Raw genomic sequence first — 25,969 nt, forward strand, 5'->3', positions numbered from 1 at the left:
AATTGGGATAATGTCCGTCAAATTTCAAACTGTAAGGGTATACTTAATCAATTAGCTAAACCATAAGAGTAGTTTAAGAAATTTACCGTTTATTTAATGGGAAAATCTATGATAAAAAAAATGATATGAAAAGAGTTTTGACCAATCAAAACCCACCCATGAAATGAAACCCACGAGGGTTAGTGAAGTGAAGGGATGGAGTTGGTTATAGCGCACCAGCCATTCCCAATAAAACACCGTGTACCCTTTGTTTTAGGGTCCGATTTGTCCATGTCCAAACAAAGGAGAAACCATTTTGAAAGTAGGTAGTGTTTGAAAACACTTAAAAAGAAGTACTTATTTTAAGACATGGGACCACACATTAAGTGGTTTTTAAGTACTTATGGGTGTTTGGTAAAAAAGTGGGGAAGATGTATTTTTTTAAGTACTCTAAAAAAATAGGACGAACCAACCCCTAATAATTTGTATAATACCTAAAATACCCTCGCAAGGATTATACCTCATCCTCCATTCATTTGAACCTCAAACCCACCAGTTGCAGGTCCACTAGTGAGACAATTCCAAGGAGCATTGTATATATGTATGAGTGAAGTGAGGGCTAAAATTGTCATTTGTGTCAATATAAACACTTGTGGAGAAAACAAATTATGAAACATTCCCATCCCAATAAGTGTTTAATAACATAATAAGTGATTTAGAAAGTAGGTTATCAAACAATCTTAAGAAATTGTTAAAATAATTCTTTTAACAAATATTTAATCATGAAACAGGGCGCCTCACACACCTCACAATCACATCCCGTTCCCTTCTGAAACCGAAGTCAAGGAATCCAGTGTGTCTGACGAGCTGAGTCGCCGTGAAGCAAATGGGAGTACTAGAGACGACCGTCTGCTGAAGTGAGGCTATCAAAAACCGAATATTATTCGAAATGCATTGTAGTTGCACTCAACTGCACTGCACTGTGGTTAGACTCAACCATAAATATTTACAGGTTGTGTTGTGCCAATATTGGTGGTGGTGGTGGTGATTATAAACTGAAACATGGAAGATGAATCGGAAGTATAGAACTGATGCCCGGCAAACCTCACTCATCGCACCAACCTCACAGCACGTTGCAGCCGTGCATTTCGAATACCTCCCCATGAAGTTGGTGTTGCCGGTGTGCAGCTACAACTGCTGTGAGGTTGGTTTGAGGAGCAAAGCCGGCGGCCGGATTCCCCCTAAGCAGAGCCTTTGAGAATTAGCCCTAGCTATGTGGTCGCTGCCATGGCAGCAAAATCATAACCGCTAGCAACGATGCTGTTGAGAAGTCTGCAACGATTGAACTTGAAATTGAATGGAGGAAGAGATTCTTCACTTTTCACTTCTCTCCTTTATGAATCTCTATTTTACTCTTTTTTTTTATTTAAAGAAGGTTCGCCACTTCGCCTTGCATTTAATGAACCATATATGCCCTCGTCTCTTCACAAAAGCCACAACATAGTTTGACCAAGTGTAAAGGGTAATCATGTCTTTCCACATTACTTTCTCGTCATCTCCTCTCCTCTCCTCTCCTCTCCTCTCCGCACAAAGTTGAAACGAAGAAGACTTTCGGTGAAAACGGAGTTGCAGGCAGAATATCAACATAGAGAGAGATAAAAATAGATAGCGTAAAAGAAAGGAAGATTCGGCAATGGCCATGACTGCTCCTCGCCTTTACCTACGCACCACGGCGCAAATTATCAAGCAGTCCTCTGCATCCTTTCTCTCCAGCCTTTACGTATTCCTCTTCCTCTCTCTCCTCCTTTTCTCCTTCCGTACTGTTGTCGAGAACGGCACCCTTCTCGTCACTTCCTTCATCGATCGGGATCCTTCCTTGAAGGCATTACTTTCACGCCTTGATCTCTCCGGCCAGAATGTACGATCTCCGGAAAGTTTCAGATCTCCGACCGCCTTGAGCCGTCGGCGCCGCCCGTTCCTTCATTTGAGCCGCGTTGGCACTCTTGAGGATGATTTCTTCTCCGGCGATGACGACGATGATCGGGGTTTGTTTGGACTTGCTCTTCCAGATCCTGTGAATGGTAGTGTTGTGAATCTGAGCCATTTCTTCCGGAGCGAAGGGAAACTAGGGTTTTTGGATTCGGAGAAGGGTTATGGGATTACGTTTTCGGAGATTGTTGGTTCAGGATTTCTGTTCAAGGCGGAGGGTTTCTCCTTGACTGATGATGATGATGGCGATGGTAGCAGTGAGAAGAATGAAGCAGCGGTTGGAGAAAAGGGGGAGGAAGGGGATCGGCCTACGGATTTTAAACTATTAGCTAAGGGTTTGGAATTCGGTCGCAGGGACGCGGCGACTTTGTTTTTTCTGGTCAGTTTCTTGTCGGCAGCTTATGGTTGGGTGATTCTAGGGTTCTTGATAACACATTCTTGCCTTCTTGGTGTCGTTTTTTATGCTGTGGTTAACGACCATTTGAGGAAGTATCGTTCGTTTGTGAGGACGATTTGGGCTGGCTCGTGGATAGGAATCAGGAGGATTTCTGGATTTGTGCTCATGAAATGGGCTGTCAGAGATGCGCTGACGCAACTCCTCGGTCTGTGGTACTTCGGTGAAATTGAAGACCAGTACTCGTTTTTTAAGTTGTTTGTGAGATTGAAATTGATGCCATTGTCCATCTCTTCTCCTTGGATCCGTGGATTTGAGACAGAGATCTCGGGGTTCCTGTCTACGTGGTTTTTCTTGGATGTGTTTGTAGCTTTTGTGTTCGCAGTGGACTGCTGGGTTGCAGTTATGGATACAAGGAGGAGTGGGAGGGAAGTCATTAAGGAAGGGTGTTACTTGATATCTACAATGTTAACACACTCAGTTAACTTAAAATGCTTGGAAATCCTCTTTGTGTCTGTTCTGAGATGGGTTGTGGCTCGATTTTTTGGGGAATTGTTTGCTTCATTTTTCCAATCGATTGTAGAAGTCTATTTTATGGTAGCTTGGTTGATTTTATACTTTGCTGCTAGGTGCAAGGTTGCCAATTCAGATGGAAGGACGTTTGGCCTGGGAGACTTGGAGGATTATATTAGTGGTCTCAGATGATTGTGGCTGTGACAGGGTGACAGTTCACTTGGAAGCTCCGAATGCATCTGTAAAATATTGGTGACCTTTTGATGCTTTAGGTATTCTTGTTTAGCGCAGTTGGTGTGGATTGATTTCTGCCAATTTTTTTGGTGTATTCACCAAGCCTTCTGCCTTGTATGTACCTTATCAGTGAGTATATGAAGTTGTGTATATTTCCACCGGAAGGCTTTTTTGTATAAATGTTCTGTCCTGTTTTCTTGGTGATAGTGACATAACAAATTGAGAATGGTCATGACTTACTTTGCTCAAAGCCAATCTTCATGATCCTTATATGTTACTTTGCTCAAAGCAATTTGGTTCTATCTTCTATTGCCAGTTTTTAGTTTCTTTGCTTTCTTTTACATTTCTTGCACAGATGAAAGCACCTTTGGTGTACTGGGCTAAAAGGGTTGTTGTATAATTGCATTTTTTGTGCAAAATACTGCATTCTATGAAGTCCATGTTTATGTACATGGTTTGCCAAATGTATTGGAAAGCAGATTTTCTCCATTGTATAATTCATTGAAACGTTTTTATCAAGAGTAAACCAATTGGTTTGCCTTTTGATGCTTTAGGTAGGTTTTATTGGGAGTTCTCTTTAGTTTGCCTTTTCATGGGTTAGTATATACCCAGAAGGGTGTAAAGGGAGCATGTGGAGGATCTTTAAAAATGAAACCTTATTAGGAGCAGCACTCAGTACCAAGAAGAATAATCTTTATGGTTTTTTTTTGAACATATTTACAGCTGATTGTCATTGAGGGTTCTTGAAATGATGTTGGTCCTTTATGATTTTCGGGATGATCAACTATCAAATGATTCAATGAACCTCCTTGGAAGTGGTTACTATCTATTTTGTGTTTTGCCAGATATGGATGTTAAGATGAACACAGATATGGGGAACTAGAATATGATTGATTCTCTGATCTATTTCCTAAGATTCTGGACATGGACATGGACATGGATACAGGCATACCATTTAATATGCTTGTGCCATGTTTTTATATCTAGCTTTTGAAGCTAAATGCCGTTTCTCAATACTTTTATTTTGCCAAGTTACTTAAAATTTCTAACGTATGCAGAGTTTTACATATGTATTTTTGAAGTGAAATGCTAGTAAACAATGACCTTATACAACTCTTGGTTTTCTTTGCCCTACAGATATGGTGGGACCCATGCAAAGAACCTAAGAGTTGCATAAACTTGTTGTTTACTGGCATGTTAAGACATACAATTTTACATATTTTACAACTTTACAAGTGCTAATGCCATATAAGATACTCTACAGTAGATGTACGGGTAAAGATATTCTGTGGTCAACTTGTACATCTATTTGGAAAATGAACCCTATAAATTAGATATTCAGCAAAAGAATGCCTGTTTATGTGAAATCCTACTAAAGCTAAAACTGCTAGAACAAATCCCCCTCCCCCTCATAGAAAAGGGAATTAATAGCTGTAGTAATGGTATGCAAATTTAACAATGGATATGGCACTGAACAGAATGGAATGGTGAACAGGATTATCCCCCCTTCCCCTCAGAAAAGGGAAATAATAGCCATAATAATGGGTATGCAAATTTAACAATGAATATGGCACTAAGCAGAATGGAATGGCAAACAGGATTCATGTAGCTGACACCATTAAGTTGGGACAAGGCTTAGATGATGATGTGATGATTGATGAATTGTACGCAATAGTGAGAAACCCCTGTACTTCTGTTACCCTGTTATTAGTTACAGTTCCCAGACTTAGAGCCTGGACAAATGATGACTCATCAAGTCACCCCATGTTGCTTTCTTCCAAAGCTTGAAAGGTTTGAAGCACGAGAAAGAGAATTCTCTTTTTTCTTAAATTTATTTATTTTTCATTTATCAAAAAAATTATTTGCTTTTGCTCTACTTATTTATTTAATTTTTCTTGAATGATTCTTCTGAGCTTGTGTAGGTGCTTGGTGCTCCAACAAAGGCTTGTTACCAAAGGCAGTATATATGGTGGTTGCTTGAGTGGGGACTGCTTGTGATTAGAAACCAAAAATATACAGGGAACGTGGGGTGTCATGGTGATGATGGACATTTCCTATTTGTTCCTGCAACTAAATTTGGAGGCAACTTATATTGAAGCATTTACCCAGGTGAGGATCAAGTTCAGAATTTGGAGGATTATTGCCGTCTTGACCTTATTTTTGACTTATTTGTTACAATCCTGTCCTGTCATTACATGTCTGCTTGAAGGCAAAATACTACTATTAGATAGTGGGCAAGCTCAACCCTGTTTGTGTGTGTGCCAAGTCTGAAACCAGCAATGATGATATGATTGGAAGTTTACTTGGGATTTTGTTAATGCACTAAACCCTTGAAATGATGTATATATTTGTCTTTGGTTACCGCTCTGTAAAATTGATGCAAAATCCAATTCTTATGATGTTCCTTTCATTCTGTTGCACATTTTTGTGGGACAATATTAACTCGAGGACCTTATGGAATATATTATTGAGGAAAAGAGAACCTCAAGGGTTACATTGCAATGTCAATGGTACTTCGGTGCTAGAACACTTTTGGAGGTGTTTGGTCCAACTTGATCCAACTCCTTAAGCCAGGCCCAGAGGACAATGAAGCAGAGAGCTCACGTGAGAGAGCTAAAGGACAACTGGTTTTTCACATGAGGCCACATCAGCCATGACAACAGAAGTTAGTGCAGATCCCTAAGCCTAACTGAAATGATTTTATTTGTAATAATGTCTATATAAGAGGTTTCATGTATGGGAAAGGCATGGAAAAACATATCTGAGTTTTCTCTTCCTTTCTTCTTCCTCTCTCCATTTCTGTTTTGGAGGGTGGTTCCTCGAAAAGACCCTGGTTAGGCAGTTCCTAACATCTGATTTCAGAGTGAGGTCATTGCCCAGTATCAGAGCAACGACCATGGATTCACGTAGATCAGATGGAAGTCGAGTTTCACAAGGTAACATCAGAGATCAAGGAAATCAAAGAGGCCTGTCAACGGTGGTGGTGCGATTCGATCAGATGACTCAAAGCTCCAGCAGAAAGGTGGAACAAGGAGAATCAAGCCACAACGGTTTCAGGAGAAATGGAGCTGGATTTGGTAAAGGCACTAAACTTGATTTTCCTGTTTTCACCAGAGATGATCCAACCCCCAGGACCTATCGAGCTGAGAAATACTTTGAATATAATGAGACCCCTGAACTTGATTGATTTTAGATAGCTGTCATCCATTTGGATGGAGAAGCCATCCTATGGTACCAATGGTACTGCCATTCTCACCCTCGGATGACCTGGGCTGAATTTACTAATGCTCTTTGCATCCGCTTTGGACCTTCTGGGTATGAACCAGACTGAAGCAACAAAGGTTGCACAAGAGTACTAGGCGGAGTTTGAAAAATTGGCCACTCGGGCCCAGGACTGGCCTGAGAAGGCATTGGTTGGATGTTTGGTACAAGAGTACTATCCTACCACCATTGGGTTAGCTCAGTTTTTTGAAGAGAAGAACCAAGCGAAGAAGGCCGTTAAAACTTAAAACCCCTAGTATAAATAACCAAACCCTACCGCTGAACAAAGGGGAATACTGGGCAAACCTAATCCCTGCCCTAATAGGCCATCTGGGCCAGTAGTACCCCTTAAAAAACTGATGGGCCGAAATGCAGGCCCACAGAAAAAAGGGTTTCTGCTACAATTGTGACGGAAAATTTGGTCCAGGCTACAAATCAAGATCCAACAGACTTTCCTACTTGAGACCAATGGACCTGATGAGGATAATGAAGATTTAGGTCCAATTCTAGACACTGGAGGTACCGAAATGGGCCAAAGCCTGGTTCAACCAAAGATTTCACTATAGGCCTTGAGCGGGCTGTTCTCACTACCGACCATGAGGGTCTTAGGATTTATTTCAGGCCGCCACATGTCCATATTAGTTGACAGTGGCAGCACCATAGATTTTATTTTGTGCACATTGGTTAAACAATTGGGGCTGACAGTTCTACCCACCACAATATTTTTGGTTTGGGTGGCTAATGGAGAACAGTTGACATGTGATGGTATTTGTGCCTACTTGACCCTCAAGGTGCAAAGTTACAGGTTCAAAGTAGACCTACCCCTTGGTGTTTAGTGGGTTAGACATAGTTGTGGGGATCCAGTGGTTAAGACGCCTAGGCCCCATGATATGTGACTGGAGCTGTTTAACCATGGATTTCCAATTTGGGGAACACTATGGTCCACCTACAAGGCTATGATGTCAGATCTCCCAAACCGGTGGACTTGGCGATGATCAGCTGAATTGGGCCTGACCCAGACCTGCCTTCCTTCATGTGTCTTGGAGCTAGTAATGGGGATCCATTTATGTCACAATCAACTGGGCCGAATGGGCATGATGACTTTTAGCAGAGATTAAACAGCCTCTTAAAGCAATATGATGTGGTTTTCAGTGAGCTCAGCTGTTTGCCACCTCAAAGAGCCCACAATCACAGAATTCCCTTGGCACTTGGGAGCCCACCAATTTTCGACCCTATCGCTACCCACACTACCAGAAGCAAGAGATCTAGAACTTGGTCTAGGATCTCTTGGATAAGGGTTTCATACAACTCAGTCATAGCCCATTCTCATTACTAATTTTATTAGTAAAAAAGGATTGTTACCCTAATTGAAAAAGTCCTAGAAGTATGGGACTGTGCTAGAAAATTAGAAAAACAAACAAGAGAAGATGAGAGAGAGAGAGAGAGAGAGCTGCGGCAAGGAGAGTTAGAGGATGAGGTGTTTGAACTTAACCTCCCTCTAACACTCTAATACTCTTTTATTAAGTTAATCTTTTAGTAATTACAAGAGAGGTCTTTAGTTGGACAAGAAATTACAAAAAAGGAACATAGAAGAGTATGGGCCCAAAATAAGGCCAATTATAGAGAAGAACATAAAGATAATATATAGTAACAGCCTATGGGCCATTCAACCCATCTTCTCTACACAACCCCTCAAGCTGAGCATAGATGTCAATCATGCTCAGCTTGCCAGTGTCATGCTGAAGCCTTGCCTTGGGAAGTCCTCTGGTGAGGAAATCTGCCAATTGTCTTTCAGAGGTAATGAATGGAAGACACTTCACCTGAAGAGACTCTTTATCGAATAAAGTGTTTATCAACCTCAATATGTTTAGTTCTATCATGTTGTACGGGGTTGTGGGCAATGTTGATGGTAGCCTGATTATCACAGTACAACATCATTGGCTTGTCATAATCAATCCTAAGTTCTTCCATCAATGACCTTAGCCACAATAGTTCAGAGACTCCATGTGCCATGGCCCTGTATTCTACTTCTGCTGAGGATCAGGCCACAACTGATTGTTTCTTGCTCCTCCAAGAACAACATTACCAGCCACTAGACTGCAATACCCTGAAGTGGATCTTCTGTCATCCATATTTCCAGCCCAGTCAGCATTAGTATAGGCTTCGAGTTTCAGATGTCCATGCTTGGTAAACAGAATCCCTTTTCCCGGAGAACTTTTCAAATAACACAGAACTCGTTCTGCATCTGCCATATGAGTATCTCTAGGTGCATGCATGTACTGGCTAATATAACTAACAACATATGCAATATCTGGCCGAATCATGCACAGGTACAGAAGCTTCCCAAGAAGTCTCTGAAAAATCCCTTTGTCTTCCAACAATGTCTCATCTGAAGCAAACAGTTTGTGACTCATATCAATAGGAGTAGCAGCTGGTCTAGCACCCATCTTCCCAGTTTCAGAGAGCAAGTCAATGACATACTTCCCTTGGGAGATAAGAATCCCATTCTTGGATCTAGCAACTTCTATGCCAAGGAAGTATCTCAATTCCCCCAGATCCTTAATCTCAAATTCAGTAAGAAGGAAATACTTCAAAGCACGAATTCCTGAGGCATCATTACCAGTCACAACAATGTCATCAACATACACAATGAGATAGACTGCCAGGGAATCACTTCTCTTCACAAAGAGAGTATGATCTGACTGTGTCTGAGTGTAGCCAAATTTAACAAGTGTTGTTCTAAATTTCTCAAACCATGCTCTAAGAGACTGTTTGAGGCCATAAAGAGATTTCTTCAATTTGCATACCTTTCCTTGCATCTCATTTCCATACATTCCTGGAGGGAGAGACATAGACTTCCTCATGTAAGTCACCATTCAAAACTGCATTCTTTACATCCAACTGATAAAGGGGCCAATCAAAGTGAGCTGCCAGAGATAAGAGAACTCTCACAGATGTCATCTTCGCAATTGGAGCAAAGGTTTCCAAGTAATCAATCCCATACGTCTATGTGTACCCTTTGGCAACCAGTCTGGCCTTATACTTCTCAATAGTCCCATCAGCCCGGTATTTAATGGTAAAGACACACTTGCAACCAACCGGATCCTTCCCTTTAGGCAAATCCACTACTTCCCAAGTATCATTTTTGTGTAGGGCATCCATCTCAGATTGCATGACATCTCTCCATTTTGGAATCTCAAGAGCTTCTGACATAGATCTAGGAATAGGGTTAGAAGCAACTGAAGAGAGATGGGCAAAGTATGAAGTAGAAAGTAGGCCATAAGAAAGGTGTTTGGAAATGCAGTGTGCAATGCACTTCTGTTTTCCTTTCCTAACAGCGATAGGAACATCAAGATCCAGGAAGGATGGTTCCAAAGAGGTTAAAACAACACCTGTTGTCTCATCTGCGTTTGGAAGTGTATGAGACTCATCTGCAGCAAGAGAAACAACCTGCTCATTCCTGGACCTTTGCCTTTGATACACCTTGGGATTGTGGGTAGGACGAGGAGGTAAAGAGATAGAAGTACTAGGACAAGAAGAATGAAGTGACTGGTCCCCCCCTGATTCATTTTGTGAGGACACGGGCCCATCAAGAGACTCAACTGGGACAGGGAGAGGAAGACCAAACACTTGTGACAAACTCTCTCCCTGTCGATAATGTCCTTCCTGAGAGGACTCATAAAAGGAGAAAGTTCATCAAAGGTAACATCCATGGAGACATATCGAGTGCCAGTCTTTGGATCAAAACAACAGTAACCCTTTTGTGTGGGGGAATAACCAAGAAAGATGCATTTGTGGGGTTTTGGTTCAAACTTATGTCTCTGGACACTTGGAATGTGAACATAACAGGTGCAGCCAAACACACAGAGAGGAATAGGGAAGAGATCCTTGTTTGGATGAAGAAGACTGAAGGGGGATTTAAACCCTAGAACCCTAGATGGCATACGGTTTATGAGATAGGTAGCGGTGAGAACAGCATCACCCCAAAATCTTGTGGGAACATGTGAGGCAAGTAAAAGGCTCATTGCAACTTCGACAATATGCCTATTTTTTCTTTCAGCAACTCCATTCTGTTCAGGGGTTCTAACACAGGAATTTTGATGAACAACTCCCATGTCAGAGAGATACAAGGATAAACTCTTATCAAAATACTCTTTTGCATTGTCAGATATGAAAATATTGGTTCTAGTATAAAACTGAGTTAAAATAAATTCATGAAATTGCCTCACAAGTCTTGGAACTTCTTCACGAGATTTCATTAGGTATATCCAAGTGAATCTAAAAAAGTCATCAATAAACAGGATGAAATATCTGTAGCCCCCCATAGAAGATAAGTGGTAAGGCCCCCACACATCAGAGTGCACAATATTAAAAGGAGAAGAAGATCTTTTATTGCCCAAAGGGTAACTGTTTCTACAATGCTTTGATAACTGACAAGACTCACAATTAAGACTAGACACACTGACTCCCTTAAACAGTTCAGGAAATAGATGATTTAAAGCAGAAAAAAACAAATGACCCAAACGACAATGACTCAACATGATTCGACTGACAGACTCTGACAAGGTAGATCCAAAGGCAACATTCTTAGGATGATCAATGCATTGTCCAGGAGTGTCAAGCAGGTATATTCCATTGCTTCATGGCCACTCCCAATCACTTTCCGAGACTCCAGGTCCTGAAAAATACAATGAGAAGGAAAAAGTGTTACACAACAATTCAATGATTTGGTTAAGCTATTTACAGATAACAAATTAGTATTCAATCTAGGTACATGAAGGGTGGATGATAGGACTAAGGAGTTCGTAGCCTTGACAGTTCCCTTGCCAGAAATAGGGGCAAGAGAGCCATCAGCTAAGGTGATTTTGTCACGGCCAGGAAGCAAATCATATGAAACAAACAAAGTGGAAAGATTGGTCATGTGATTAGAAGCACCCGAGTCTATGATCCAAAGGATCTTAGGATTACCTGAGGTGGTTGCATGGTTAGCAAAAGCCCTTATACCTGAGTGAGCAAATGCAGTGGTGATTGAATTTTCTGAAGGGTTGGATGATGAGGTCACTCCTTCAAGATGGCTGATCATCTTTCCAAACTTTTCATACTCAGCCTTCATGGCTACCAATTGTGCACAAGCAGACTCAATTTCAGCATCTGTACCCGTGGCTACATTTCCACTCCCTGTCTTCCTACCATCATTTTTCTTCTGAAATCGAGCAAGAACAAGTTCGGGATGTAATTTCCAGTACTTGTCCTTGTTGTGCTTTGGCTTCTTGCAATACTCACAGACAACCTCTTTATTTCCAGCTCCACTAGGAGCCCCTATAACTCTTTTGGGTTTAACCCCCATATTTGCAAATGCATTAGTGCCAACTCCTTGTACCTGTACCTGTCTTCTGCTTTCTTCACTACTGACTAAAGCATATGCTTGTGATAGTGAGACACTTTCCTTGGACAGAATATTTTGTTTTGTGATGTCATATTCAGGGTTTAGCCCAGTTAGGAACTCAAAAATCCTGTTCCTTTCAACTAATTTCCGGTAGGTCTCTGCATCATTGGGAGTATCCCATGTCACTGCCTCTATTAGATCAATTTCTTGCCACAGAGATTTCAAGGTGGAGAAATATGCTGGATGGGATTTCTCCCCCCGTCTCAGATTCTTGACATCACTCCTTAGTTGATAGGTTATGGCTACATTCAGTTTCTGGGAGTACGTTTCTACAACACTATCCCAGATTTCCTTAGCCGAATTCATCCAGAGATAATGCTGACTAATCTGTGGCTGCATTGAATTCACAAGCCACCCAATCACTGTGTAATTCTCTTGCACCCATTTCTCATAAGAGGGATCATCCACTGGGGGAGCTTTCTTGCTCCCAGAGATATACCCCCACTTCCCTCTGCTGCAAATATGAATTTTTACGGATTGTGACCAGGCCAAATAATTGGTTCCATCCAGTTTAACTGTAGTTACAGCCAACAAGGAATCAGTTGTAGTTCCCGAAGTATGTCCATATTCAGCAGTACTCTTGTTCTCAATTTCTGAGAAGTCCATTATGTAACAACTCCAATTAGGGTTTCTGCAAGCTACCAATAGTATACTAATTTTAAAGAACTCAGATTGAGTTGAATCAACAACAAACACAGCAACTCACAAACTCAGTTCAGGCCTAACAGCCGTGAGAACCAAGTTCGGTGGCAGCACTTTCAAGAAGAAGAAAGCCTGATTCAGCCTTCAAGGAACAATCAACCGACCTCCAAACACTATGTATTCTTGGTTCCCAACAATATTTTCCCAAAGAGAACAAAAAATATAATCCACAGTACTTAAGAGGCCTTTTTACAAACACTATGTATGCAGCAGTCAACACTCCACTGTTAACAAGTAGAAATCACTTCAAGAACACTCCGTAAAGGTCCAAGAAGTAGCTGAACTAAAGTGGAGGCTTGTACCACTTAGTTTAGATCAGTTTTCAGCAGTTTGGAAGTCTAATAACAGCCGAACCACACTTCCAGAATAACCCAGAAATTTCTAAGTAGAATCAGTCCAGCAACAGTGGGCCGAATGGAGGTGTGCTTTGAATGCTTTAACAATCCTCCCAAATAACAAAAATAACTCAGCAAAGAACTGAGAAAACAACTTACAGTATCTCTGATTTCGAACACTTTGCTCTCTGAGCTAGCTTCGAAATCCCTTTTCTCTGATTTCAAATCAAGCTGAAAAAACTTGCTCTCTGATTCTTCCTAGTCACCGAACCCTTCTCCAAGTGTATAGAAACTTGGGCACCCTCCAATGACCTTCAAGAACCAGGCGAATGACTGTAAACATTCAGCCCTAGAACCTCCTCATGCAGTTGGCTGAACTAGAACCACATGAGGGACACGCCAAGCAGTGACCCGCTTTGATACCAGTTAAAAAGCAGTCCTAGAAGTATGGGACTGTGCTAGAAAACCAGAAAAACAAACAAGAGAAGATTAGAGAAGGAGAGAGAGAGAGCTGTGGCAAGGAGAGTTGGAGGATGAGGTGTTCGAACTTAACCTCCCTCTAACACTCTAATACTCTTTTATGAAGTTAATCTTTTAGTAATTACAAGAGAGGTCCTTAGTTGGACAAGAAATTACAAAAAAGGAACATAGAAGAGTATGGGCCCGGAATAAGGCCCATTACAGAGAAGAACATAAAGATAATATATAGTAACAGCCTATGGGCCATTCGGCCCATCTTCTCTACAACCCTAAACAATATTACCATGAAGGATTGTTACCCTATTCCAGTGATTGATGAATTGATGGATGAGCTCCAACAAGTTTGGGTATTCTCCAAGCTTGATCTGAGATTGGGGTGGAAGTTGGGCGGGTTGGGCTGGGTTTATGGTCAACCCAGGCCTGGCCCTAAAACTTGGGCTTAAGTCCTGAGCCTGAGGTCAAGCCTGATTTTCCCAACCCGAGCCCAGCCAGCACTGTAATTTGATGCACTCGGGTTGGGCTTGGGCCCGGGTCGGGCTCGGGTTGGTCAATGAACACACTCTAAAATTATACATATTTAAATATATTTATGCAAATATATATACATATATATATGTAAATATGTATGCAACATTTACAAACTACTCTTGAAGTTCTCAAACAAAATAAGCTCTTTGCAAAGGGGAGCAAATGCAGTTTTGGTCAAACCAGGGTCCACACATAGTGGAGGACGACAAGGCCATGGTAGATCCAAAGAAGGTTTCATGTGTGGCCAACTGGCCCAGGCCCAAAACAGTGAAGGAATTGCGGGGGTTTCTCGGATTGACCGGGTACTATAGGTGGTTTATCCGAGACTATGGTTGGATAGCAACCCCATTGACACAACTGCTCAATAAAGATTCCTTTGCTTGAAGTCCCATGGTCCGGGAAGCCTTGGAATGATTAAAAGAGGCTGTGTTGCCCCCCCTTCTCTGGTAACTGGTATTACTGGATTTCAGTAAAGAATTTGTGATTGAAAGTGATGCTTCTCATGGTGGAATATGGGCCGTTTTGATGCAAGAAGGGAGGCCCATAGCCTTTTTCAGCAAGGTATTATTTGATTGAACCTCATCAAAATCTGCATATGAATTGGAGCTCATGACAGTAGTTTTCAGTCCTAAGATGGAGGTCTTATTTGATGGACCGGCAGTTCACCATTCGTACGGACCACTAGAGCCTGAGATATCTCATGGAGCAACAGATTCTATCCATAGAACCACAGAATGGGTATCTATCTACTTGGGTTATTGATAAAAAAAAACTACTTGGGTTTGACTACAAGATAGAATATTGGGTTGGAGCTCAAAACAGAGCAGTTAGACACCCTATCCAAGAAGAGCTTAGGTCCATCCTCGTATCCCAGCCCATTTATTCCTTCACAGCTGAATTACAGAAGGAGGCAGCCCAGAGTCCAAAATTACAAGCTATCTGAGAGAAGTGGGCAGAATAGCCAGAGTTCACCCCAAGGTACAAGGTCCAAGGGACCACCTTATTTTACAAGGGGTGGCTAGTTATACCTGATGACTTGGCCCATAGTTGTCAAGGCGACGCCTAGGCGACAAGGTGCCCTTTGAGTCTTGCCTCGCCTAATCGCCAAGCAGTTTTCTATAGCGTGTTATAACAAACTTTTATATTCTTAATTCTTTGAGGTTATAATTATAAATAGTCATTTTTAAACTAAAATATTCATTTTGTGTGTTTATATACTAATTGAGTAATTTCTTTTTGCTATTTTCTTATTTGTTAGGGTTTAATCAACACAAACATTGCTAAATGCTGTATTGAACCCTCAAAGACTTCAAAACCTGAACCAATAAGTAAGAAAGAACATAAAATGTTGTCCGATCAACACATTTTTTCTTTTTCTTTACTAATTTTTGTTTTTATATACTAATTTTTCTTCTTCTTCTTCTTCCACCTTTTATTTTTCTTGTTTTCCTGTAACAGAAATAGGGGTTCAACCTCTATATTTTTTCAAATTTTGTTTTCTTTCTTCTTTTTCTTCTCATGAATATGTTGGAATATGTTGATTTTCTATACTTTAACATGAGGTTTATACTTTTCTTATGAAAATTATGGATATTTATTAAGGAAATATGATTATGGAACCTAGGGAACTACCCTAGGATACATGTTTTTACTTAAAAATATCCATCGCCTAGGAGACGCCTAGGCCCCCACCTAGGTGACTAGGCACTCCCCTGTTGCCTAGCCTCGCCTTGGTGCCTTGAAAACTATGACTTGGTCCACATCCCCATACTTTTGGAGCAATATCACAACACTGTCAGAGGGGGCCACTCTAGAGCTCTATGCACCTACAAAAAGCTAGCTTCTCAGTTTTCTGGAAGGGGATGAAGGCCAAGGTGCAGGAGTTTGTAGCTAACTGCTTCATTTGCAAGCAACAGAAGTATGATACTTAGCTCCCATCTGGATTATTACACCCCCTGCCCATTCTGGACCATGTATGGAGTGATCTCTCTATGGACTTCGTATTTGGACTTCCAAAATCACAAAGTTAGTCATATTGGTCATTGTGGATTGATTCACCAAGTATGGCCATTTTGTGGGTTTTCCACACCCCTACAATGCCTCTATGGGTGCCGAGGTCTTTATCAAGGAAGTTTCCAAGCTCCATGGCACCCCCAGTTCATTGTTTCAGATAGAGACCCAGCATTTATGAGCAAATTTTTGGAGAAGTTTTTTAGGCTACAAGGCACAAAACTGAAGAAATCCACCAGCTACCACTCACGGACTGCCGGGCAAACTGAAGTGGTAAACCAGTGCCTAGAAACTTATCTGAGATGCTTTGTTGGGGGACCTCTCTAAATCATGGATGAAGTGGTTACCTTGGGCTGAATGGTGGTACAGCACCACCTATCATGCAGCAGCAGGTATGACCCCCTTCAAGGCCCTGTATGGGACTATGGGTGGAATCCACCCCCTATCATTCCATATGAAGGGGGCTCCACATCAGTGGCCACCTTAGAAGAACATCTACTGAAGAGGGATTCCATCCTCAAGGAACTCAAGGCAAACTTACTAAGGCTCAATAGCTTAATGAAAAAAGCCTATGATCACAGGCATAAAGATGTGGAGTACCAAGTGGGGAATTGGATCTTCCTCAAATTGCATCCTTAAAGACAGGTTTCAGTGGCTTGCTGTGCATAGAGCAAACTAGTCCCTAGATATTTTGGGCCTTTCTGGGAATCTTACCTGAAGCTGCAAGACTTTCCTCAGATTTTGATGCCAAGGTCTGTCTAAACTGGGAGGGGATTGTTAGGACCAACTCGATTGAGCTTGATGAGTTGCTGCTCACCTCAGGAGTCTCTTCGAGGGAGACCCTTCCTCCTAAGCAGAGATGAAGAGAAAAGAGGGAGAGAGGATTCAATCTTGCATGCTTCATTCATTCGGCCAACCCATTCTTATAATGATTTTGGTTACAAAATATCTCAACAAACTCTGAGCTCTAACGAATTCATGCAGAGGGACCAGCTGACGTGTTGGGTGTTGAAACTACTTGCGTGCCTTCTTCCTCAGGTAGGTGCGAGTAAGTGGAGGTTTGGGCCTCGGGTTTGGATCTGGATCTTGGTTCCCAATAGTTCCCCCTCCCTCAAAATGGAGCTTGTCCTCAAGGTCCAATTCTGGGAACTGATTTTTTAGCTGCCAATACGGTTCCCACATGGAGTCATGGAGGGGAAGCCCAGTCCAGGTTACTAAAGCTTCCTTCACTATGTTCTTCCCGCGATGGACTGAACGGTAATCCAATATCTTGGCGGGTGTGATGGTAATACCTCCTTCCTCTGTAAATGTTGGTAGGCCGTTGCTAACTTTGGTCATATCCCCCACTGACTTCTTAAGCAAGGAGATGTGAAGAACTGGGTGAAGGCGAGCTGTTTTGGGGAGGTCCAATCGGTAGGCAACATTGCCTATCTTCTCAATTATCTTGAACGGCTCAAAGTAGCGAGGAGAGAGCTTATGCCAAGCCCTTTTTGCTACTGAGGACTGTCGATAGGGCTGCAGCTTGAGGTAGACATAGTCCTCCTCCACCTGAAAGTCGACGGCCCGATGTTTTTTGTCATATTGCCTCTTCATGAGTTGTTGGGCCTTGTGCAAAGTCTCCTTCAGGAGGTTGAGTACCTCATCTCGTGCCAGCAACTGGGCTTCAACTTCTGTTACTGCGGTTGAACCCATTTCATATGGAAGAATGTGGGGTGGTTCCCTTCCATACACAGCTTTGAATGGTGTCATGCCTGCTGTCACCTGGAATGTAGTGTTGTACCAGTATTCAACCCATGGAAGCCACTTTGTCCAGTGTTTGGGCTTGGAACCCACAAAACGTAGGTAAGTTTCCAAACATCTATTCAACATTTCAGTCTGTCCGTTGGATTGGGGGCGATAGCTAGTAGATTGATGAAGCATTGCCCCCTGTAAACGGAAATACTTCTTCCAGAACTGACTGAGGAAGGCTGGATCCTGATCTAAGACGATTGATTTGGGAGTACCATGGAGTCTTGTCACCTCTTTGATGAAGGTTTCAGCTACTGATGCTGCGGTGTAGGGATGGGATAGGGCAATGAAGTGTCCATACTTAGAGAGCCTGTCGACAACCACCAAAATCGCCGTCTTGCCCCCAGCGGATGGAAGACCAGTGATGAAGTCCAGGGATATATCTTCCCAAATTGGGAATGGAATTGGGAGGGGTTGCAGGATCCCAGGGGGAAATTGGGCCGAGTATTTTTGTTGCTGGCATACGGTGCACTATGCTACGTGTTGCTCGACTGCCTTCCTCATGTTGGGCCAATAAAAATGTGAAGATAACCTCTTGTATGTCTGGAGAACACCTGAATGTCCACCCAGCACCGATTCATGATAGAGCTCTAATAGGGTCTTCTGATGTGCTGAAGTAGGAGAGAGGACACATCTTCCTTTAAAAAACAAGTCTGGTCCCTTCATGGTGTACCCTGGTGTGGAGGAGGGGTCTTGCAAATAGCTTTGCCGTACTTTTTTGAGGCTGGGGTCATTTCTGGCCTCCTCTCGCAGAGCTTCAAATAGAGGGTAATCGGCCTTTCGAGATAATGCATCCACAGCTCTGTTGGTGATTCCAGGCTTGTATTCGATTAAGAAATCAAAGCCCATTAATTTCATTATCCATTTTTGCTGATCTGGAGTGAGAGGCTTTTGGTCCAATATATACTTCAAGCTTCTCTGATCAGTCCGGATTGTGAACCTTCGATCCAACAAGTATGGTCGCCATTTATGGACTGCCATAACTATTGCCATCAGCTCCTTTGTGTATGTTGACTGATTCTGGGCTCTGGTGGAGAGGGCCTTGCTGAAATAAAATATGGGCTTTCCATTTTGCATGAGCACTGCTCCAACTCCCACACCTGATGCATCACATTCAACCATGAAGGTCTCTTCGAATTTTGGTAAGGTTAGGACTGGTGGGCTGATCATGGCCTGCTTTAGAGCATCAAAAGCCTTTTGGGTCTGCTCCATCCAAATGAAGCAGTCTTTTTTGAGAAGCCCAGTTAATGGGGCTGCCAGTGACCCATAGTTGCATATGAATCTCTGGTAGTAGCCAGTAAGGCCCAAAAACCCATGTAGGGCTTTGACTGTTTTGGGCGTGGGCCAGTCTTGTATACAATTTATTTTTTCTGGGTCAGCCATGACCCGTCCCGCTGCAACCACATGGCCCAAGTAATGGACTTCAGTTTGCCCAAAAACACATTTTGAAAGCTTGGCAAACAGTTGATGCTGTTTTAGCAAACTCAATGTTTGTCCCAAGTGTTGGAGGTGGGAATTCCAATCCTTGCATTTGTACCAGAATGTCATCAAAGAAGACCAAAATAAAACGCTAGAGATAAGGCCTGAAAATGTCATTCATGATGGCCTGAAAGGTAGAAGGGGTGTTGGACAGCCCAAACGGCATAACCAGGAACCCATAGTGTCCATCTTGGGTTCTGAAGGCTGTCTTGTATACATCTTCAGAGTTTGGTGATAGCCGGATCGGAGGTCCATTTTGGAAAAATACTTGGCTTGCCCCAGCTCGTCTAATAGCTCATCCACCACCGGGACCGGTAACTTATCCTTGACTGTGATATGGTTCAGGGCCCGGTAATCAACACAAAAATGCCAGGACCCATCTTTCTTCTTTACTAGGAGCATTGGGGACGAAAATGGGCTTGTACTAGGCTGTATCCAGCCCTTATGCAGGAGCTCCTTAACGAGCCTCTCAATCTTAGTTTTTTGGAAATGCGGGTATCTGTAGGGCTGCACGTTAGTAGGGGCTGCCCCTGGGATTAGAGGTATACGGTGGTCTTGGAACCGGGTTGGAGGAAGCTGGTCCGGGTCTCTAAAGACTTCTGGAAATTGGCCTATCACCTTTTGGATATCTTCTTGGTCCTTCTCAGATGATTGGACCTCATTTTCCAACTTTAGTAAAGGCCCAATAGGCAATGGGCCCATTTGCATCAGCAGCAAGTGTTCCTTTCCAAACCCTCCTTTTAGCATGGAGTGTAGACCTTCCACTATTGGGCTGGGTACCTCCTGACCTTCCAGGTGGCAGCGGAGCTAATCACAACAGAAGTCCATGGTCATGTGTCCCCAATCACAAAGGACCGGGCCCAGTTGGCTCAGCCATTGTACACCCAACACTACATCAGCCCCGCTGAAATCCAATGGGTGCGAGTCCACGATGAAAGTGTGGTCTTGGATTACCAGCTTTTCATGTTTGCAAATACTTTCACATTCAATGTGATTACCATCCGTCACTCTAATAGCAAAAGGTGAGGTTTAGAGAACTGTCATACCTAGTTGGCGAGCCAATACTTGTGTGATGAAATTTAGTGTGCTTTCGCTATCTATGAGTACGGATACCCGGCGGCCTCTGAATTTCCCTTCAACCCTCTTAGACTTGGGTGATGCCAGCCCTGTTAAAGCTTGCAAGGAAATCTTGGGGTTGTCGTATTGAGTCTGGTCCAGTTCCCTTTCCTCCTCAGCCAGCTCCTCCTCCTCACATTCCTGCCCAGTCTCCTCCCATTGCAGCAAGAACATCCGCTGGGTTTTGCATCGGTGGCCAGGCCCAAACTTCTCACCACAGTTGTAGCACAGGCCCTTCTCACGCCGGGCCTGCATTTCGGCCCAGGAGAGGCGTTTGAAGGGGACTAGGCTCCTAGTTGGCAGTGAGGGTCCCTGGGTGGGCCGAGTGGGTTCCCCTACAGTTCGGCTAGGTTCTGTCATGGGCCGAGGGAGAAGCCCATCTTGGCGGGACGGGATTTTTAACAGGGGCCCTGAAGGTCGAGTCGTCATCTTCCTTAGTTGGTCGAGTCGCTCCTCTTGCAGCCTTGCCACTCCTGCTGCCGCAGACAGAGAAGTGGGCTGAAGAGCCTTCACCTCTACTTTGATGTTGTCCCTCAGTCCTCCAACAAAGCAGCCGACCAATGCCTTCTCCGGCCACCCATGTATTTTGGTGGCTGGCCGTTCAAACTCAACTTGGTAGTCTCTCACCATTCCCGTCTGCCTTACCTGAGATAGCATCTCGTCGTAATCGTCGTACCCGGTAGGACCAAATCTTATGCACAATGCCTCCGTGAATTCTTGCCATGAGATTTGGGGTTGGGAGTGCCGGAACCACTAAAACCACAGAATCACCTCCCCTTCTAGATGGAAAGAGGTGATGGTCATGCGCTGGAGTCCCTGTACATCATGATACTCAAAATACTCTTCAGCCTTGAAGATCCAAGGAATCGGATCTCCCTCGTAGAATGTTGGGAAATCCAGTTTGGTGAGTTTTCCTGGGACAAAATTCCCCCTTCTGTTGCTGCCCCAGCTGGATTCCTCGTTGTCGCTTTCTCGGCCGGCGGTGGGAGGAGTTTTCTCCTTCTGAGATGCCATTACTGACATGGCTTCCTTGATCTCCTTAAGCCCCGTGACCACCTGGTGGAGATCGACTTCGATCTTGTCCACCCTCGTCCAGCGTCACCGATCTGGTATTGGTGAGTTGCTGCTCACCTCAGGAGTCTCTTTGAGGGAGACCTTTCCTCCTAAGCAGAGATGAAGAGAAAAGAGGGAGAGAGGATTCAATCTTGCATGGTTCATTCATTCGGCCAACCCATTCTTATAACGATTTCGGTTACAAAATATCTCAACAAACTCTGAGCTCTAACGAATTCATGCAGAGGGACCAGCTGACATGTTGCTTGCTGCAGTTGGGTGCTGAAACTGCTTGCGTGCCTTCTTCCTCAGGTAGGTGCGAGTAAGTGGAGGTCTGGGCCTTGGGTTTGGATCTTGGTCTTGGTTCCCAACAGAGCCCCTTAAGCCAGGTGAGCTACAGGACAGCTGTTTTTTCACAGCAGGCTACATCAGCCATGACAGAGCACATATCCCCAAGCCTAACCGAAATGATTTTATTGTAATAATGTCTATATAAGGGTGGGTTCATGTTTGGGGAAGGCATGGAAAAGCATATCTAAGTTTTCTCTTCCAATCTTCTTCTTCTTCTTTCCCTCTCTGTTCTGGAGGGTGGTTCCTTGAAAAAGACTCTGGTTAGGCATTTCCTAACAGGAGGCTTGTGATTAGTTCTTCTATGTTCAAGTAATTTGAACATCAGACAGTGAGCTCATGAAGAATTCAGGAGAAATTTAGCAAGACAGAACACTATCAGAGTTAGGCTCCAGATATTTGTTATTGATTACCTGAATTTTTCCTAAGCTTTCTCTTGCCCTTTTCTTGCTATTACACCGAGAAACCTTCTTAATCAACCTTGTATATCACCTATTGGGCCACTTTCTGTGTGTATTTTCTTTTGGGTTTGGTTTAGAGCTAAAAAACCATATCCTTGTTTGTCTATCATGCTAGAAAACAAGGAAATAGGCAGACAAGTGGAGATATATCAGATTAACAATTGCAGGAAGCTAGATAGCAAACAAAATCACTTATCTACGTTTACACTGAAGATGAATGAATATCAATTTAAAGAGCTTCTGAGCTTGAGACATAAAGATCAATGGAAAGAATTAACTCTGAGAAAAAAGGACTAAATCAAGCAACCAAAAATCATGAATTAATATATTGATAAAAAATCATGAATAAAAATAAACAACCATTGTTAGCTGATTAAAGAGAGACATGGATGGCTCTTGGAGCCTTAGACATAAAGTAAGGGAAGCAAGGTCAGTAAAATATCCGAAATACATCTTGCCCAAGAAGGGGTGAACATACAGGATCTGTTGTTTTCAATTTACTTCTGGACTTGTGATTATATAATGTTTTATATCCGAAATACATCTTGCACATTATTTTGTATCAATAAGCTATCATCTTTTACTGATAAAAAAAAGAAAAAAACCTATAAACTAAGTGAGGTCAGTGGAGATTGCAGCAAAAAAGAAAAAAAAGTGAGGTTAGCGGAGAGACTGCCTACCTCCCTCTTTTCATCAGCTTTGATTATGTGTTTGACGTGCATGGTGGAAGCCCCTACAAGGCATCACAGTTCTGTTTGAAAGTATCTTTTCCCCCTCCGGAAGAGGGAAAAATTTGGAGATTTGCTAGGCCTGTGAGCTTTTGGGGTATTTGGGAGGTAAAAAAGATATACAAAGCCAGTTAGCTTATGGGGTATTTAGGAAGAAAGAAAAGTAGGGACCTTCTCAGGCATACCACAGTGGCCAAATTTAATTATTGATTTTATCACTCTTGACTTTCATGTTAGAGTAGAGATGAGTTCAGAGACTGCTATGCATGATATTGTCAGAAATGAATTCAGAGACCTTTAAGCCCTATCATTGACATCAAAAACTAAGAAGGCATTAGAGATAACACTTACCACTAAAACTCCCTTCCCAGACCACCCTTGGAATAGTTATTTATTTGTAGAGAGGGCAAATAGGAACACTGAAATTGTAGAAAATATTTAGAGGTATTAAGAAAAAGAGGAATAACTCTTCAATTATGCTATGATGTTTTGCTTAGTCTCAGTCAAATACTAACATTTTATGAGATCTTGCTAGCAAGCAACAAAACTGAAACTCCACCTTTGCTTCCTTGCTAGAGGACAATTTATATTCAGCAGCTCTCTCCTCTGTCATCATTATTTTAATTAGAAATAAAGGTGAGGTCCACTTTGTCCTAAAGCAATCACCTTATTCTACATATGGCATCTGTTAGCAATAGTAAGAAAACCATAAAGATGGAAGTTTTTCTATCTATCTGATCAGTAATGAGACAGGAATATCCAGTAGAAAATTCTAAAATCACAAGTATTTTTTTTAATAAGCTAAATATCACAGGTATTTAGTTGCAAGTATCGTGTTTGCATTGCAGCTGACCTTTTGTGAGGTTGGCCTAGGATCTGGTTCTGGAGGAGTTAGTTCCTTTACTTTTTTTATCAGAGTATTTTTGTTGGCTGTTAATTAGTGCAAGAAGTGTCTAAGCTAGTCTTCTCTTCTCTTGGGTGATATATTTATCACCTTCCTTCTGTATTCTCTTTTTATTTTAATGAAAATTTCATTTTACTCTTCAAAAAAATTGTTAATGTGCATGTAAAAATTGCATTTTTTTTTCAGTTTGTCTATTTGTCTGATTCTTTAACACCAACTGGCCATAACATGATTTAAAAGAGTATTCTGTCTAGTGCTTGTCCTGGGATCATGTTGAATGATGGCTCCCAGTTTCTGCAGCTCCATGAATCTTTGGAAAGATGTATTCTGGTTTCTACATGCAAATCCATTAATGGGAACAACCTGATGCGTGCCCTGTTCATTATCCATGAGATCCCATCTACACCAGTGTGTGTCTAAATCATTACATATCAGGTGTTCTGTGCTAAATATGGGCAATCTAGTACAAATACATCAATATGCAGGCAGTAGAAAAAGAAAAGGCATCTGGAGATACTGTTAAAATTTGGATACTTGGTAGAAACTTGTGAATAGAATGATGGGAAAAACTTGTTCCTATGCATTTGGCTCAGGCCCAGAAGACCCTGAGATTATTCATTGGCCGTTGTTATATTTTACTAATAGTATTAAAAATATTGCTAAGTTAATTTCTGCAGATTCATGCTGAGCTAACTGATCAGAATTCAGAAGAAAAAGAATGCTGAGCAAGTTAGAAAGCCTTTTCCCTCTTCAAGCATTTAAATTTTTCAAAGCGCTTTTTAGTTAGAGCAGGATCTTTTTGTCTAATGGTGTAATCACATTCAGAGTAGAATAATTAACCCATTACCCAGGCATGTTTTCCTGAGGAGCTACAATCCTGTAGTCAAGAAACTGGGAAATTGCAAAGCTAAAAATGCTGGAAGTTACAATCTTGTCCTGAAGAGCTAAAAATGCTGAATTAGTTAGATATGCAGCTGTTATCTGGTGAAACTGGGAAGACAGACTTTTCCTAGTTACTGTTTATCTTTATATTCAAATCATGCACTCAAAACCTGCTTTTCATTCTGTTCTAAGGAAAGCTCGTTCCTCTTCAAAAATTCAAGTTTTTCTAGTCAGTATTATTTAGAGCAGAATCTTTTTTTTTTCAATGGTGTAATAACATCAAATGTGCAGCAATTAATCTGTAACCTGGCCTTTTGTCCTGGGGAGTTACAATCTTGTAGTAGGGAATCTGGTTCCTTGCTGATAAAAAAAAAAAAAAAAAATCTGGTTCCTTCCAGTGCAGCAGAACTGTCAGATATCAATATGATTCTTGGTATTTGTCATGGATATTCAATTTGTGATGATATTTTGGCATTACTACAGGGACTTGGGTTGATGTTCCCTTGCGTTCCTCTCATGTGGAGATGGAATTGTAAGATTGTTTTAGAGTGGATCGGAAAGAAGGTGGTGAGGGTTGCTACTTGGATTATTTCATATGTGCCAGATCCTTATCTTCTAGCTTGGTCCTAATATCTGTTAATTTGCTAGCAGATATGTTGTCTAGGGAGGGGATGAAGAGATGTGAGCTTTATTGAGTCCCAGTCCTCCTTGATTATTTCTTTTGCCTTTTGTATTTCTGAGACATTGCTTGGTTCCTGCCATGTATTTTTGGATCACCTTAATTTTTTGATGATGCACATAAATGAAAATCATTATTCCCCCATTTAATAGTGTGGGTTGCATTCAAGTCAATACCTCTAAACTAGGGTTATAACTTTATCCAATCTTTGTTTCCATTGTGATTTAAAGGAATGTAGGAGTAAAGGACTGTGTGTGTGGAGTAAAAGGCAGGACTTTTGTTCTTATCTTTTTTTTTTCTCTTTATTTTATAATTCTATCAATCTATAGGGTTCCACTACCATTTCTTTTGTTACCTTTTCATTACTTCACTTGGGTGTCTATATGTTCTACATACCCTTTTATGTTTGTGTGGTTAATTTTCTGATTTGGTTTTTCCTGATTTTTTCCCTCAAAGTTATTGACATTTCTATGAGCTAGGATTCGCTATTGATTATTTTTAGTTATATTTGAATCAGTTACTCATGTTGGTCCACTGAATGATGTTTATTGACCTGATATATGCTTGTTTCTGTTTTATAATATAATAGCTACTTGTGTTAGTCCATACATTACGTTTTAGAACTAATTAAATATCTCTTCAAATTATGAGTTCTGATTT

General features: G+C 41.9%; 2 protein-coding genes across 2 annotated transcripts; one reads left to right on the top strand and one right to left on the bottom strand.

Annotated features, from left to right (window-relative positions):
* Nucleotides 1-699: 699 nt before the first annotated feature.
* LOC148870842 (uncharacterized) lies at nt 700-3,359 on the top strand. The gene has a single exon (XM_088972081.1). The coding sequence runs from the start codon at nt 1,673-1,675 to the stop codon at nt 3,065-3,067; it is 1,395 nt and encodes a 464-aa protein (XP_088828207.1). The 5' UTR covers nt 700-1,672; the 3' UTR covers nt 3,068-3,359.
* Nucleotides 3,360-16,739: 13,380 nt separating this feature from the next.
* On the bottom strand, nt 16,740-20,911 carry LOC148870843 (uncharacterized). The gene is made up of 2 exons (XM_088972082.1): nt 20,185-20,911; nt 16,740-18,759 (listed from the first exon to the last, which is right to left on the bottom strand). The coding sequence occupies exons 1-2, from the start codon at nt 20,909-20,911 to the stop codon at nt 18,131-18,133; spliced, it is 1,356 nt and encodes a 451-aa protein (XP_088828208.1). The 3' UTR covers nt 16,740-18,130.
* Between the last annotated feature and the right edge of the window lie 5,058 nt (nt 20,912-25,969).

The sequence above is a fragment of the Nelumbo lutea genome, chromosome 2 (assembly GCF_056320005.1).
Source record: "Nelumbo lutea isolate HS-2025 chromosome 2, American lotus-T2T, whole genome shotgun sequence".
NCBI lineage: Eukaryota > Viridiplantae > Streptophyta > Magnoliopsida > Proteales > Nelumbonaceae > Nelumbo > Nelumbo lutea.

Bases quoted from the DNA above. Each gene is read 5' to 3' on its own strand.
- LOC148870842 (XM_088972081.1), top strand. From the start codon at position 1,673: ATGGCCATGACTGCTCCTCGCCTTTACCTACGCACCACGGCGCAAATT.
- LOC148870843 (XM_088972082.1), bottom strand. From the start codon at position 20,911: ATGCTATCTCAGGTAAGGCAGACGGGAATGGTGAGAGACTACCAAGTT. The intron at 18,760-20,184 runs GTATGACAGTTC...GTGATGCATCAG, and splicing joins AGTATTGGCTCGCCAACTAG to GTGTGGGAGTTGGAGCAGTG.